Here is a 15418-nt window from a genome sequence, read left to right as displayed (position 1 = left end):
TTATTTTTTCCACTATTGATGATAAAAGAAAGAATGCATTGGTCTAAAAATCAACGGCCAAACCTTGATAAATTCTGCGGCAAATTAATCCTCTTATCTTAACAACATGATCTGATATTCAAACATAGTTTGCAACAGGCTTTTCGGGTTGATATCAAGCCAGATATTCATGCTATAACTGGAAATATTAGAGTGACCAGCTGTCCCAGTTTACTGGGACAGTCCTCCATCCTACTTGTTTCTAGGGACATTATAATTACTATGTCTGTCATTGAATCTCAAAACCCCAGAGGTACAAGAGGAACAAAGAGGAAACCTCAGCTGCAGTCAGGAGAATCTAGGTCAAAATGGAAAAGGGATTTTCTTACAAATCAACTATACTGTAAGACACAAGGCAGCTTATACAAATTTTACTTCAACTTTTCCTCTTTCCTCCCTCCTCCATCTACCCCAGGGTATTTACAGAAAACTTCCTTGTTTGTTTTCCTTGGAAGGCTAGTTATCCTAGGCCTGGACACAAACCACACAGAAGAACAGCAGCAAAACCCACACACCACAGGGCTTCCCAAGCTTCCCAGTGGGTGAACATTTCACCAGCACAGAGCAATGATGCATACAGAACCTGTGAAGCGCTCTGTGTGTCACTCATTTCTTTGCCTTCTCTTTCTATTTATAGTTTACCTTTCTGGTAGTTTGAGCAACATTCCTAAAGGCAACCCTAATGTGGGGTTTCATAGTCAACTTCACCGTCAACTTGTTACTGAAATGTTGTACTACAATTATTGCGGGAAATGAACTGTCAGTTTAAAAACAAAGTTTAAAAACATTYCCATAGAAAAATGTGAAAAGACAAGTCTTCAACCTACTCAAGGTCCAGCTATCATCTTCTCTTCCTCCCCATACTTCTCTCATTTTGAAGACAATTCCATACTACCAGCATTCGATGCTACAAATTCAGTGCTCCAGGATATGTGAATCAGATCTTCACAACATTTTGGTAAGATCACCATAGCAACAGAGAAATGTGTGCTGAAAAACTCTGTTTTACTCTTTCATATTAGCAGTTTCTCTTCCAAATCTGGTCATGTTTACTGAAGGGGGGGGGGGGAAGAAATCTAATTGAAGCAAAATTTACATTTTTTTTTAAAAAAAAAAAACACACTCCTGTCTTCTGATACTTCTAAAAAAGTCTCAAGCATTCCCTGAATGAGAATTTTTCATTAATGATCAAATATTTGTGGTATGTTGAATGCTTTGTGTTGTGGTAAAAAAGAAAGACTGTTACGATTTGCATCAACTGGAAGCACACATTGTAAGTTAAGTCGTGATAAACTTCTAAGGAATTCATGAAGACTGATTTGAGAAGACCAGCAAGGTAACAGACCACTGCTAAGCTATCACAAGAACATCCAGCACATTAATCCGGAAATTTCAGGTTTCTTAAGTATACTTAGGCTGTAAGCCCATGCTAACAGTTTTAATGTTAAATGTTTTAACGTTAAGTTAATGTCTAGCAATTTGCACTGATCATCATCAAAGAGCTTGTACAAGAGAAATTAACAATGACCCTGAATTACACAGATACAAGCCCTGAATGTATTCAGTGTAATTTAATGGTTTCACTGCCACACAATGGCAGGGATTATGTATTTTTCACAGASCTTTCAAAAAGGTGGGTGATGAGCTGTATGTAACATTATTCATCCCACTGGTTTCCTCCTCTCCTCACTTTGCCCAAAACTATGATTTATGATTTAGGAGGCGGGAAATCATTGGCTTTTTATAGAGGCTAATCTACTGAGTGCCTAACCTTTATATAACTCTGTACAAACAGGAATAACACGTAACACAACAAAGGATCTTCCACACATGCCAAGCATTCCAGCAGTTTTGCAAAACAATTAGAATTTTCTTACTCATTTCGTGCAATGCATTTCAGGGAAGAAAGAAAAGATCCCTCTATATCTACCATCTATTTCTTCATTCTCTCACATCCACAATGACAGCTTGGAGRTGGTCATCAAGTGTCCTCCATCCTGCAGCCACTCATCTCATTGAAGCACTTAATCTCCTAAAAGCAACTCTGTGCTGCTTTCTTGAGCAAACTATCAGACTTTTTTTTTTTTTTTTTTTTTTTTGACCATTACCACTAAAAAAGCCCAGAGAGTGAAGATACAAAACACAGTTTTTAATGGCTTAAAAGCCATTAAAAAAAAAAAAATCCCCCATTCCATTTTGATACTTTTATAAAAATACAAAATAATGTCATGACCTGTTCCCCAAGGTTCTGCAGTTCTAATATGACTTTAACAAAATGCTCAAATTCTGCCCCAGTACGTTGCTGTTTAAATTCACCAAATAAAAAATTAATCTGAAATCTCTCTTTGAAAAAAGACTTTCTAAATGTTTTTTCCTCCTCTCTTTTCCTGGATATCATTTTTAGTAATAACTGTTGTTCTCAGTTGATTTTGATGTGCGATTTTTATGCACATCTGTCTGATGTTCCTGGAATCTGTTAAACATATCCTTGAGGGAATTTCAGCACACCAGGATCTTCAACTTCAGCATGACTTTCTGCTGTTTCATAGTCCGGATTTCCTTTGCACTGACAGAGTGACTAAAATGATCACATACTACATGACCTCAGGATATGCATTCAGTATTTTCACAGCAGTTTCTTGCTCTTACATAAACAAGCCTTTTAAGTGTCATTGGAGAATTGGTTACACTAGATACTACATTACACGCCCGTTATACATGCTTTTTAACCATAAGGTACTGACAATTTTGTTTGGACTAGTTGTTATCAGATCCCCTTTTTAAGCATAATTAATTGTTGCATATCATTTCTAGACACCTACTGCAGATGTCTAGAAATCTTTCAGGTTTTCAATCTATTTTGAAAATACGTCAGAAAGTTACTGAGGCAATTCAAAGATCAAAAAATAGCTATATTCATACRTGCTCAGTTATATCACAGAAAACAGCCCTGTACGCAGTCATACATTAATTAAAATATTTAAAACCAGAGTAAACAAAACTCCATTTCTGACAACATATGGACAGACAGCCTCTCTCCTTCCAGCGCCTCAATCCTTGCTCCGAGGCCAGTGAGTGTCTGTTGACATAACAGGGGGCCGGAGCTGGTCCTCAGATTCCTTTGAAACTTCCTCAGAGAATCCAGATAGCAACAAATTTTTTGCAGCATCCCAAACAGCAAAGGAAACTGCTGCTACACGACTGCACATAGCTGAAAGAACAAGTATCGACAGCATTTGTTGATTCTGGCACCCAGGTAGAAAAGAAGAGCCCGACAGCTCTGTGCTAGTGAAAAAAAATGACTCTCCGCAGTGGAATTCGGAATGAAAACACTGTCTGGCACCTCTGTGTGCGTGGGAGGCATTTCATGCTCCATCAGGAACTTAACCCAACAGCAATGAAATTTACTGAAAGAAAGGTGGAAACGGATGAATACTGCAGAACATGGAAAAATATTATTCCATTTTTAGAAAACGTACTTCAGGAACCTTCTGATTTCTATGTAATATATCCCCTCTTTTTTCTAGCATAGCCAGCTTAGAAATGAAGAGAAAATCTGTGCCATCCTATCTGAAACATAAAAAAAAAAAAAAACAAAAAACAAAAAAACCTACTCCTCCTATAACAGATTATACCCACATTCATATGGCATTTGTTGAAAACATACCTATGGGTTACCTGCTTCCCACTTCATTTACTTGTCTTCCCTCTCACTCTCTAACACTTTGCTACTTTGGCTTGACCTCTAATTTCCAYTCATACTGCATACATCCTTCTTTTACTCTAATCATTAAGAGATCAAAGAGTCTCTACAAACTAGAGCACAAAGCTCAAGTCAAAATACCTGAAAACATAGTTCGCTTACCYCTAGCTATTACACACCAGCTTCACCATCACATCAAGCATTTTAGAACAAATATTTCACAGAGCTCTTAAAAGGTCTATCACTATATTGGGGAAGTACTGCTACCACTACCACAAGCAGAGTTTCACCGTCATTATCTTAAAACACTGAAAAAAAAATGGAGTATTTCAAAAACTTTGACAGTTTCTACCACCAAGTCTCCCTATCTGTTTCTTCCTTTTATTTTCTTGAAAGCATATTGTTCATCTACRTTTGATGTGATTCTCCCCCCTCACTCTTGGCGGTTGTGATAAGATACTTGAAATAAACGCAAAAGCAAAGCATTGGCCACATAAGGCTTATTGGGTCACTTCAGCCATAATTTATTCACATCTCACTACTAAAAAGTACCTGCCAATTTCTGAAATCTCAAACAGCTGTTGCAAGGCTCATAGTACACTGGAGAACTGTAGAGGCTCTGGAAATTGCACAAGTTCATTCCATTGCTCATTTGGCCAACAGTCTGGAAAACACACGTTTGACAGGCTGTTTCTAAACAAGAGTAGTAACACAAAGTATGTTATCCTTTTTTTTTTTTTTTTTTTTTTTTTTTAAAAATTTTTTTTTTTTTTTTTTTTTTTTTTTTTTTTTTTTTTAAACACAGTTCATGTTTTGTACATGTTTTGGGAGAATAATTCACAGAATTAATTTTGGAAACAGCAGAATGCCTTCATTACAGTAGCAGAGAATTCTGAAGCACTGGGCTCTGAAGCAATGGAAATAGCYGGGTAATTATGCAGCTAAAAGCATGCTCAGCACAGCTACTGCAAGGATTGCACAGCTTGTTCAGTTTAGCATCGYCACCTCTGCCCAGCCAACCATTACTGTGCACAGAGCTGGTCCCATTAAACACTCCCATGCACCATTTGTCACTGCATTCTTACCTGGTGGCTTTCCAAGAAAGGTGACAAAGACCAACACCTGAGTCATAAACAGGCCAAGCCTATAGAAACTGYTGCTTATATGCAACACTACAGCCATCACTAACGCCAAAACAACTAGTCCCAGGGATACAAACTCTGTGAGAGTTGTACTGTGGCATATACATGGTAAGAACTGTACATCTTTGGATCCAGTTTTACTTTGAGAAGAAACGTAGAATGATAAATATCTGAATGGAAGAAACGTAGAATGATAAATATCTGAATGGAAGAAACGTAGAATGATAAATATCTGAATGGAAGAAACTATCTCTACCACTGTATTATTCTATTTACATAAAATCGTATTCTAAAATTGGTTTGTTTAAAATAACAAATTTTTAAAAGCATCAGAAACGTATGTCGAGCTAAAGTCAGCCCTAATTCAGAACTTCTTCTCTGGAGATTCAGTTATGGAGCAATAATAGTTTGCAATGCAAAAATATTTCTTCTAACTAGACTATTAAAAAAACAGGTCTTTTACATTCAAGTGACACTAAACATGAAACAGAGAAAGTCTCAGCAATTAACTAGAATCCACAACAGAAAGATTTCTGTGCATTAGGTATAACTATCAAAGATTTCATGCAAACATTAAGATACTGGACTTACTAAATACCTCAATAAGGACACTGCTAGTATCTTTTCTTTATCAAAAAGATTTTAATTTCTGCTGCTTGCACAATCAAAAGGAAAACAAATCTAACAAATTTTGATAAGCAATATAGTAAAGTTGTAGCAAAAAAAATGAATATGTTTTACTAAAACACTTTCTTAACTATAATTTACAAGGACAAAAGGAATTACCAGGTCTAGCTATCTTTATAAGCAAAAGATTTAGTTAAATATTTCAGTTAATAGAATTCAGTGAGCCATTTCAAACACTAATACTGCAACTCTGATTCAGGCTTGCACTCTTACATCATTTTGGCCTCTATATCTACTTATAAAGAGCAGGACAAAAATTAGTGAAAGTATGAGCCCTTAAAAGGAAAATAATGCTTGAAATAGTTGTTTATTCAAATATAGAATATTTTTGACACTAGTGGTCTTTAGGCATTTTTTAGGCCCTTTTCTGTGAGATTAGGGTAATGACATCCTATGACTCAAAAACAGAAACTGAGTTTGAACTGCACATAGGCTAGCAGTGACAGATCAAAGTAGTATGTAGGAGGCTGTGAAGAATACACGGAAAAAGCTTTTACGTACAGTGTAACTAATCATAGGTTTACAGAAGCATGTATTTTAGGCTTTGTAAATTAGAACAGTCGTATTAGCCAACCATGGCTGTGTCTGTGCTTTACAGCAGGTTAGAACTACCAAGGGATTTAAAAACTAACTTGCAAAAAAATAAACAAGGGCAGATGAGTAGACAAATTTTAGAGTCTGAGACAAAAGAAATGTTATGTGCCATGTAGTCTTACAAGGAAAAGGTCTAGGGTTCCTGTTTCCACACTATTTCTCTCTACCAAAAGACTCCTCCAGGCAGTACTTACCTCCATTTTGCCATCTTTATGCCTTTAATGTACTTTTAACGCATTGCTTTTCAACCCTGTATTTAATCCATCTATCCTTTCTTTTTTTTTTTTTTTCCACATCTTCAAAACTCTCCTATCAGGGATTTTTCTCCGTCCTTCACTAGGCCTTTCAATTTCAATCCACTTCATATTCCTTAATTCTTCCTCATTGATTTTTGTTTGTTTTTTAAACAAATATTCATCCATTAGTCATAACGTACACCAGATCTACAACGAATACCTTCTATCCTCAAGCAGCAGAACAGGTGTTACTCAAGATACAATTAAGAGGATCCTTACCTTTCCAAAATCTCTCACATCAAACAAATCAAATGCTTCAAAAAGTTCACTTTTCTTCATCCCAAATATTTCACAACATGCCGAAAGAAAAGTTCTTATATTCTTCAAGCAAAGAAACTAGGAGGAAAAAAAATAAGCATAAGATGTATCAATCAGCAACTTACATGCTCACTAATGTATTATAAAAATTAGTAATTAAGTTATGCATATTAAAACTGCTAGCAATTTCATTATGTTATGATTTTCAACTGGTTATAATTCAGTCATAAGAATTCCTTTCATACTCAGAAGCATTAGCCAAATTCGAAGTACAGACATTTTGTGAGAAGAATTTCTCTTCAAAGTAACCGAAAAGATACTATCAGATATAAATTAGTTTAAATACAGACTTACTTTTCAGTTCTATTCACATAGTATAGAACAAAATAAATGTTTTCAGATGTTCAAATAAAGTTACAATAATAAAGTTGTATTAATACGAAAAAGTTATTTTGCATATACACCAAGTATTTTCATTTTTTAAGAAATAAAAGTCTAGTTTGAACATTTAATGAACATACACGCATCACGTTAACAAACTGAAGACACTATGAATACATATTCTCAGTAGGGACCATGGGATGGCATGAAATTTGCATCAGAGTAGTAATTTACAATTTATCTAGCAGCGATAACTTTGTCAAACCACCTTGATTTCTGCATTGAATCAAAGACTAATTCCTTTGAACTCATTTACACACATCAACGATCATCTGAGTCTGGAAAGGAATAAAGCTTCACCCACATCGCTCTCCTCTTATAAATAAGCATTTTGATGCATTTTCCCTAGATTTCTTTTGAAAGACTTTACCAGTACGAGACAATAACTACTGATMGTACGGTAATAACTAAAGGGGTATAGCTAAATTGTGCAATATTGGTATCATTTCTTGAATGCTAATACCTTATGAGGACATTAACTTCATATAGACATCTTTGTATAGTCTTACAATCCACTATGAATTACAGGGCAAAATACACAATATTTGTAAGCAATAATATTTCAAATGACACAGCAGTCTGCTTTGAATATGCTCTTAAAAACTATTGAAACAGCAACTCAAGATTAAAACTGAGTTCCTGAAGGTCTCTATGTTATATTTAATTCATAAGAACAAGAATTGTTTACATTAGTATGGATTATAGTATTACTACATGTTCCAACTTAGCAATGTACATATAAAAGCAACACTTGAATTTCAGAGAGAGGTGTCACAACTCACRTTCAATGCAGAATTAGTAAACAAATTGCTCACTCAGACAGATTTGCCACTAGTTTATCCTCAATGTAAGACAATGAAATACCAATTCAGACAGCCTAACTTAAAATCTTACAACAATATAATGAAGTTGTAATGTACAAGCACCAAGCTTATACTGCTGAGTCAAAGAGAAGACAACTTCATTGATTGTAGGACACACAAGACAAGAGCTGACGTGCTCATCAAAATGCWTTGCAAAAGCAATCACTGCACTAGCCAAAGCTCCAAGGAAGGGAGTTGTAAAAAGCACAAGTCTTAGACCAAGTCCGCTGGCTTTCAGCCTATTTTAAGGGAACCTATACAATAAGCAGTAAATTAAATTCTTAAGACTATTCTAACAGAAAGACCAAAGAGGATTCAAATTCTCCCTAATTCAATACTAATTCAAGTAAGTGGTAAAGAGCATGCAACATGGCATATGTTTAAAAAGGTTTGATAATAACCTAATATTCAATAACCAGATAATTAAATCCTTCGGTAACAACACAGCATGTAACACAATTGCATTTCTTGTAGAATCTAGAAACCACAGATTAGGCATTCGTCAAATTTACCTGCATTTCAGACAGGACCACATTGCAAATTAAGAGTAAGCCAAAGATGCTTTTAACATAATAAGTCCCCTGACAATACAGTCTAATCCCCCTGTTAGTAGAAAACATGCTTACTGAGTTTATTTGGGCACCTAATTATTTAGTAACCATCAATTCTCCCTTGTAAAATGGATTAAAAGGCTTGTTTTTGAACTATTTCACTAACCACAGTAGCTGCCTGGACACAACTGTGAGACTACTGAAACCACGTCCACATTTATATTCATTCATTTTTCAATAAAACATGTGAGGAAACTCTTCATAAAGAACTTGAAAGGCTACTTGTCATACTCTGGAAAAGTTACTGGATATATTATCTGAAATACTTTCTGAAAGATTTCCAGAGCTTTCTACTGCAATTATCTAGAGCCATTATTCTCTTCAGGAAAACAAAAATTTTTACTGCTATGTTAATTGTATTAAGTGCAAATTAGACAAATAAACTTCTAAATTTAAAAAGGGCATATATCTAAAATTCAAGAAGTTCTGTAAAAGCCAATCCTTCACACCGGCAATAAGGAGAAGATGGCTTCGGTCGCCAGTCTCTCACTGGTAGGTTTTGTCCTCAGAATATTTACAATCCTATTACACTATTGTGTTTCTTTTTCAAAGAAAAAGCATTTTTTGGTACACCGCACGGGAGATCATGCAAGGAACAAAGAGCTGTTGGGTCGCCCAGTTCTCTTACAAATGCAATGAGAGCTGGACATCTCTCATTAGATCTGATCTCCAGAAGTCACAAGAAATGTTGCCTTTCAGAAAAAGAACTAGTTTCTCTTTATTAAAAAACACAAATTAATAACATTCCTTTGAAAACATTACTGCTTCTCTCCTTTATCACACTGTTATGTTTCAGGACAGCAGTCCAGAATTCTTAGTATGTAGATGAGTAATAATACTGCAGGAGAATAGCATAAACCGTAAGCTTGAAAAAACTTACACTAGAGAAAAAAATAAAACTTCTATTCTCGCTCTTCTTGTGCTATCACGAGAAGAGAGCTCACCAAGCACCCAGAAGCAGACCATCAAAATCACAATCCAGCAGGAATGTTCAGGACCCTGAAAGCATTTGGAAAAATGAGGATATCTTCACTCATCTCCACTACTTCCCATGTATGGATGTTTCTGTAAAGACTTGTTCACTGTGGACTACTTCCCAGGAATTCCTCTCCAGTAGTATGGCTAGAGAAATAAATAATAAAATAATATTTTGATCAAGAAGTATTTTAGTCAAATTAACCAATTTCTAACATCCCAATGACTTGCTAGCTGCTCCTGTGACAGCATCTCAAATATAAAAGGTCTGCAAAGCTGATAATTGAAGGATTTGTCAGTTAGATTCATGTTATACTGACTTCAAAAGACATAGTAAGAAGGAGGACTCATTCCAGTATTTCAACTGCAATGACACTTCTCCTATGAAGTCTCAGTTGGAGCTTTGCAGGACASAAGAATCACCCTCACTAGACTGTTAATCGAATCCATTCCCACTAAGGATTTGACCAATGATTGCACTGAATAAGTGCATTACCAAAAGGTATGCTGTAGATATTTTAATGGAAAAGTAGTATTTGTTTCTGAATGAGTTTGTTCCATCTTCATATTAACAGCTGCGGATTATAAAGACAGCCTCCTCACGTTGCTGAAGCATCCCTAACGCTCCTGCAGTTCCACAGCCTTAGTAGTTGCACTGCTGTAGACAAACAATGTACAACTTTGTCAGGGTTGCTGAAATGTTACAATTCTTATGCCACACTGTTTCAGCAAAAGAGATTATAGTTTTAGTGGCCTCTGGCTTGTTCCACATTGAATTTAATTTCAAAAAAAGGCTTTAAGGAGACACTTACGGAAATTAAGAGTAGAAGTTTGCAAAAACACATCCATCACCTAAAAAAMCAGGTACAGTTGATACAACTGTTATGTTCTAGTACCTACAGTACCAAAGCAGAAGAGTAAGCAACCCAAATTACAAAGGTCTATAGGAAAAAGCATGCTGTTTTCTACCTCTAACGTTGGCCACTTCACACAAGCATTTGAAGCTTATTCAACACAGATATATGTGCTGATAGAAACGTACAGAAATATTTTACAGAAGCTACTGAACAGAAACCACTAATCAGGCAAAGCAGCATAGGCAGGAGTCTAGAGCTGCCCACAGGGAAGAGGAATTTCTCTAGCCAAGCCTCTAATGAAGTGAAAGATGAAAAGCAAAAGAAAAAAAAAGGGATTTTATTTTTTCTCTATTTCTAAAATTTTATAGGTATCTCTCAGAAAATGTATTTTAGCAGTGAAGTACTTCAATGGAATAAAGGCCTGTTTGCTACAGACCGTATTCAATACATGAATATACTTTTAATATTAGAGGAACTCCTAAGGGTGTTCAGAGACCAATACAAAGACCTCCAAAGATCAAATCCTACCCTTGAACATTTTCATGCAATTCCGACGTAGCAATACTAGTCAGTATGTGAGTGAAAACCAAAACAGCAAGAAAGAACAAGTATTTAAGAAAGACAGACTTCTAACCACACTTTCAGTAATTCTTTTTTTTTTTTTTTTTTTTAATTACTAAGTTGGTTGAAGAGCAATTTGTATTTATTTCAGCTTCTATTTCCTTTTTATTATGGCAATTTAGTCATGAGCAAAGAGGAAAGCCTGGGCAGCCATCAATTTCCTTACATTTAAACCTGGTTCAGCAGGCATTCATATACTATTTAATATAGATCAGGAACAAACACTGAGCACAGAACATACTGACGTCTGAGCATCTGAGACGGTCTAWATAGATGGCAGACTATAAAGAGACATCAAATACAAAGCAGATTAGCGTGCTACTTTATGCCAGGAAAGTTGCGGGGGAAGAAATAGGCGTGCTTCTCTTTTTGAAATTAAATTTACAAAGTATTGTTCCACTATTTCTTAAAGCATATCARTTCCACTATAATTTACTTGTGTAGCCACCATATGCCTGTCCCCTCTTCACTGTACTTTCCACATTTTGCATGTTACATTAACAGGTTCCAAATACAGCTGCCTCACAACTCTGGCCAGTCACTCAGTGACTATCTTAGAAGCGATGACAAAAGACTAAAAGTACGGAAAAAAGAAGAATTTTGCTTAACTAATTGTCCTCTAGATCCACTTTTGAGAGGAATAAGGCTTGTCAACCAGGGAAAGTTCAGAGTCCTTCCCCTCCCGTTCCTCCTCTTAAATGGCTCTATTTTATAAACTGCACAGCTGCAGCTATTCACTTTTGCCTAAGACTTTAAAGAGCCTTACAGGTACACCCAAACAAGGGCGAGTTTTTAATCATATAAATGTAAGCATTTTATGACAAAATCAGTTGAGGAAAGGCCAGACACCCAAAACAACTACATAAAAGGGAAGTAATCACATGAGCAAATCTGGCTTCAATTCATGCATCTCAGAAGACAGTCATTTTGTTTTTTCATTTTGTCTAAAAAAGTCACATGCACAGAGGCACTCAGACTTGTGAAGATGATGAGAGATTTTTGTATCAGTCCTCATTTACAGCCTCAGAAGTGCAGAATTAAACAAAAATGGAAGGCAGAAGAACAGGGGAGGTACAAATCATTGCCATAATATTCTCATGCTCTTCCTAGACCTCAGCACTTGATGTARAATGTAGGCTGCTTCATCTTTTCTGGCCATTTCTGGGATGCTGATGAAAACAGATTAGCTGGAAGGATCTCATAYTGATTTCCACTTTGCAGTTGAAAATATACATGAGAAGAAAATGATGCAGTTGTATCTTTGGAGAAATACCAGAAATGTGAAAATTGCCATAACTGGAAGAATTTAAGTGGAAGAATTACTTTCCTACATTCTGTCACCAATTTTGAGATGTGCAAGTTGTTTCACTGCAAGAAAATACACACAAAAAAACCCAAACTTGTTTCCTCAAAAAGTTTCTTTCAGAGACTTTGCCAAATGTTGTCAGGCTTGAAGATTATTCTCTGTCAAAGCTCTTGTAATTTGTCTTAGTATTTGTTGTAACAACTACGTTGATAGAAGTAACTARATCTACACTAAAGCTATTTTAATTCTACTAAATCCAAATGTAAGACTACAATTCAGAAAGTCGTACACACTCTACTGTGACAAAATAGCACCATTGCCTCTGCTCTCTATAGAGTGAAGATGCTGTGCAGATCCAAAAACAAAACCAAAAAGAACAAAAAAAGAAAATAGAAAGAGGAAAGTTTAGGGGAGGGGGGAAGGGAGAATCATAGCAAAGTTACCCAGCAGCAAGACCAAAAGTGTACCATGAACATGGGAGTCATGAGAGAAAAGAAAATAGAAAGAGGAAAGTTTGGGGGTGGGAGGAAGGGAGAATCATAGCAAAGTTACCCAGCAGCAAGACCAAAAGCGTACCATGAACATGGGAGTCATGAGAGTCCTGGAGGACAACAAGCTGATCATGAGCCAGCAATATGCCCTTGTGGCCAGGAAGGCCAATGGTCTCCTGGGGTGCATTAGGAAGAGTGTGGCCAGCAGGTGGAGGGAGGTGATCCTGCCCCTCTACTCAGCCCTGGGGAGGCCTCATCTCGAGCACTGCATCCAGGTCTGGGCTCCCCACTACAAGAGAGACATGGAGCTGCTGGAGAGAGTCCAGTGTAGGGCTACAAGGATGATCAGARGGCTGGAGCACCTGCCCTCTGAGGAACGGCTGCGAGAGCTGGGCCTCTTCAGCCTGGGGAAGAGAAGGCTGAGGGGGGATCTTATCAATGTGTACAAATACCTTGGGAGGAGGGAGGGTGTCAAGGCGATGGAGCAAGACTCTTTTCAGTGGTGCCCAATGATAGCACAAGAGGCCATGGCCACAAACTGAAACAGAGGAAGTTCCTCCTGAATATGAGGAGAAACTTCTTCACTRTAAGAGTGATGGAGCACTGGAACAGGTTGCCCAGAGAGGTTGTGGGGTCTCCTTCTCTGGAGATAGTCAAAACTCGCCTGGATGCAACCCTGGCTAACATRCTGTAAGAGACCTTGCTTGAGCAGGGGTGTTGGACCAGATGATCTTCAGAGGTCCCGTCAAACCTCAACTATTTTCTGATTCTGTAATATATAAATATTTATATAAACATATGTGTGTGTGTACACACATGCGCATGTGTACATGCATACTCATATATATACACACTCATGTATGTGCACACACTATATATATATTATATATAAAAATGTAGCAACAACTAGAAGTACAGACCCAAGATTTTCAGCAACATCTATATAACGTGTGTGTAAAGGATATATCTAGCATCATTCAAATTCATTCAGTTATATCCATTAAAAGAAGAAAATTAGGTGCCTCCAGAAACAGCTGTTCTTATGTCAAGGGCCCACCTTCTGCAAAATGAGGCTGGACAGCTCCCTGACACACGCCCTCTTTGACAGACGAATCCCAAGAACAAGAGTTACCAAAATAAGAGCATGCTACACTTTTTTTTTTAATACCTATATGTTCATTAACATCAGATTATGCTATACTCAGACAAAACAGTAGCCCACTGTGGCACGGGCAAAACTGTACATTCAGGGTTAACAATTCAACACAGAAATCGTTCCTGGCTCCTTCACAGATTTCAGCAGCCAAAACAGATTAGATTAGTTCTGCTCTGCCAACAGGAGTAATTATCACTGCACTCAGTAAAAATAGCTGTAAGGATTCTAAGTGAATGGAGTAGGGACCCACTGATGAAGTCTTAATTCAACATCTATTAATGTCTTTTCCTGAGCCAGCAAGAGGGAAAAAAAGCAGCATCATAGTCAAGAAGGCAGGTTTAACTTCTCTATTGTTTCTGTATGTGCCACTGAAAAATCCTGAAAAATCTTTACATCTAGAGGCTTACTAACAGCAGGAAACACAAAACAGCCATGAGGAATTTAAAGACCATGTCTCTGAAATGAGYGTGCCTATTTTCAGTAAGCAGATGAAAGTTGTATAGTTGTTTCCAGAGATTTTTTTTTTCTTTTGGTCACAATATCATGACAGCATTATATTTTTTGAATTTTAGATAAAAGATACTAATTTGCAAATAACGTTAAAAAAACCACACACACACACAGAAAGTACATGTAACTTGCACTAAAGGAGTTCAGTTCTACGCCCTGCATCTGGCTTCTTGTTCTGCAAAACCACCTCCATCATTCGGATAATCACTATTTTTAAAGCTCTAAGCAGGAGCAAATAAGCGGAATATTAAGTACCTTCCAGCCTTTGCTCTCCAAAAGGACTATCTGGAAATATTTTATTTTTCTGTTACAAAGCTGATGCATTAATAAAGACACAAGAGACTACACACTGAGCTCTGCAAGAGGCTGGCTCATTATCAGTAGCTCTTTGTATAGTCACTTGAAGAAGCGAAACACTTTGGGGGATAATAAAACATGCAAGATTGTTACTACTACATAAGCGTAAAGAATTTTGCTCAGAAAGGTACTATGTATAGAACAGCAACAGATACTCCTWAATTCAAAGRGGATGCTCTAATGTGAAATTCTACATATAGAACAGCTAGGGAGGTCTGTAGTTTATTAGCTTATTGGATGTGAGCATTCTTTGAAGGTTTATATAATGCTAAGACGCTCTACAAATTATGGAACATTAAATTCCTTTGCTAACACACTATGAATATTAATAGAATGTTCTTTATTTGCTCAGTTAATGTGGTAATTAAATATTCATGGCAAAGCTCTTCAAATTCCTAACTGACTACCAGTCAATTGTGTCTATCACATTTTGGCTTGGGGATAGAGTTTTGTTTATRTACATTTGCTCTCCTCTACGCTTCAGAGAAAAAAAAAGGAAACTTAAAGAAAA

The 15418-nt window shown here is 36.7% G+C and overlaps 1 protein-coding gene across 1 annotated transcript in view; it reads right to left on the bottom strand.

Annotated features, from left to right (window-relative positions):
- The window catches only part of VAV3 (vav guanine nucleotide exchange factor 3), a 169471-nt gene that overhangs the window by 130882 nt on the left and 23171 nt on the right, over positions 1-15418 (bottom strand). Inside the window, exon 2 of the mRNA XM_085299070.1 lies at positions 6681-6797. Coding sequence (XP_085155196.1) covers positions 6681-6797 — 117 coding nt within the window. The remainder of the gene's footprint in view (positions 1-6680; positions 6798-15418) is intronic.

Source organism: Rhea americana, unplaced genomic scaffold (genome assembly GCF_003343005.1).
Source record: "Rhea americana isolate MKP2758 unplaced genomic scaffold, rheAme1 scaffold_144, whole genome shotgun sequence".
NCBI classification, from domain to species: domain Eukaryota; kingdom Metazoa; phylum Chordata; class Aves; order Rheiformes; family Rheidae; genus Rhea; species Rhea americana.
This window is presented reverse-complemented; position numbering and strand designations above follow the sequence as displayed.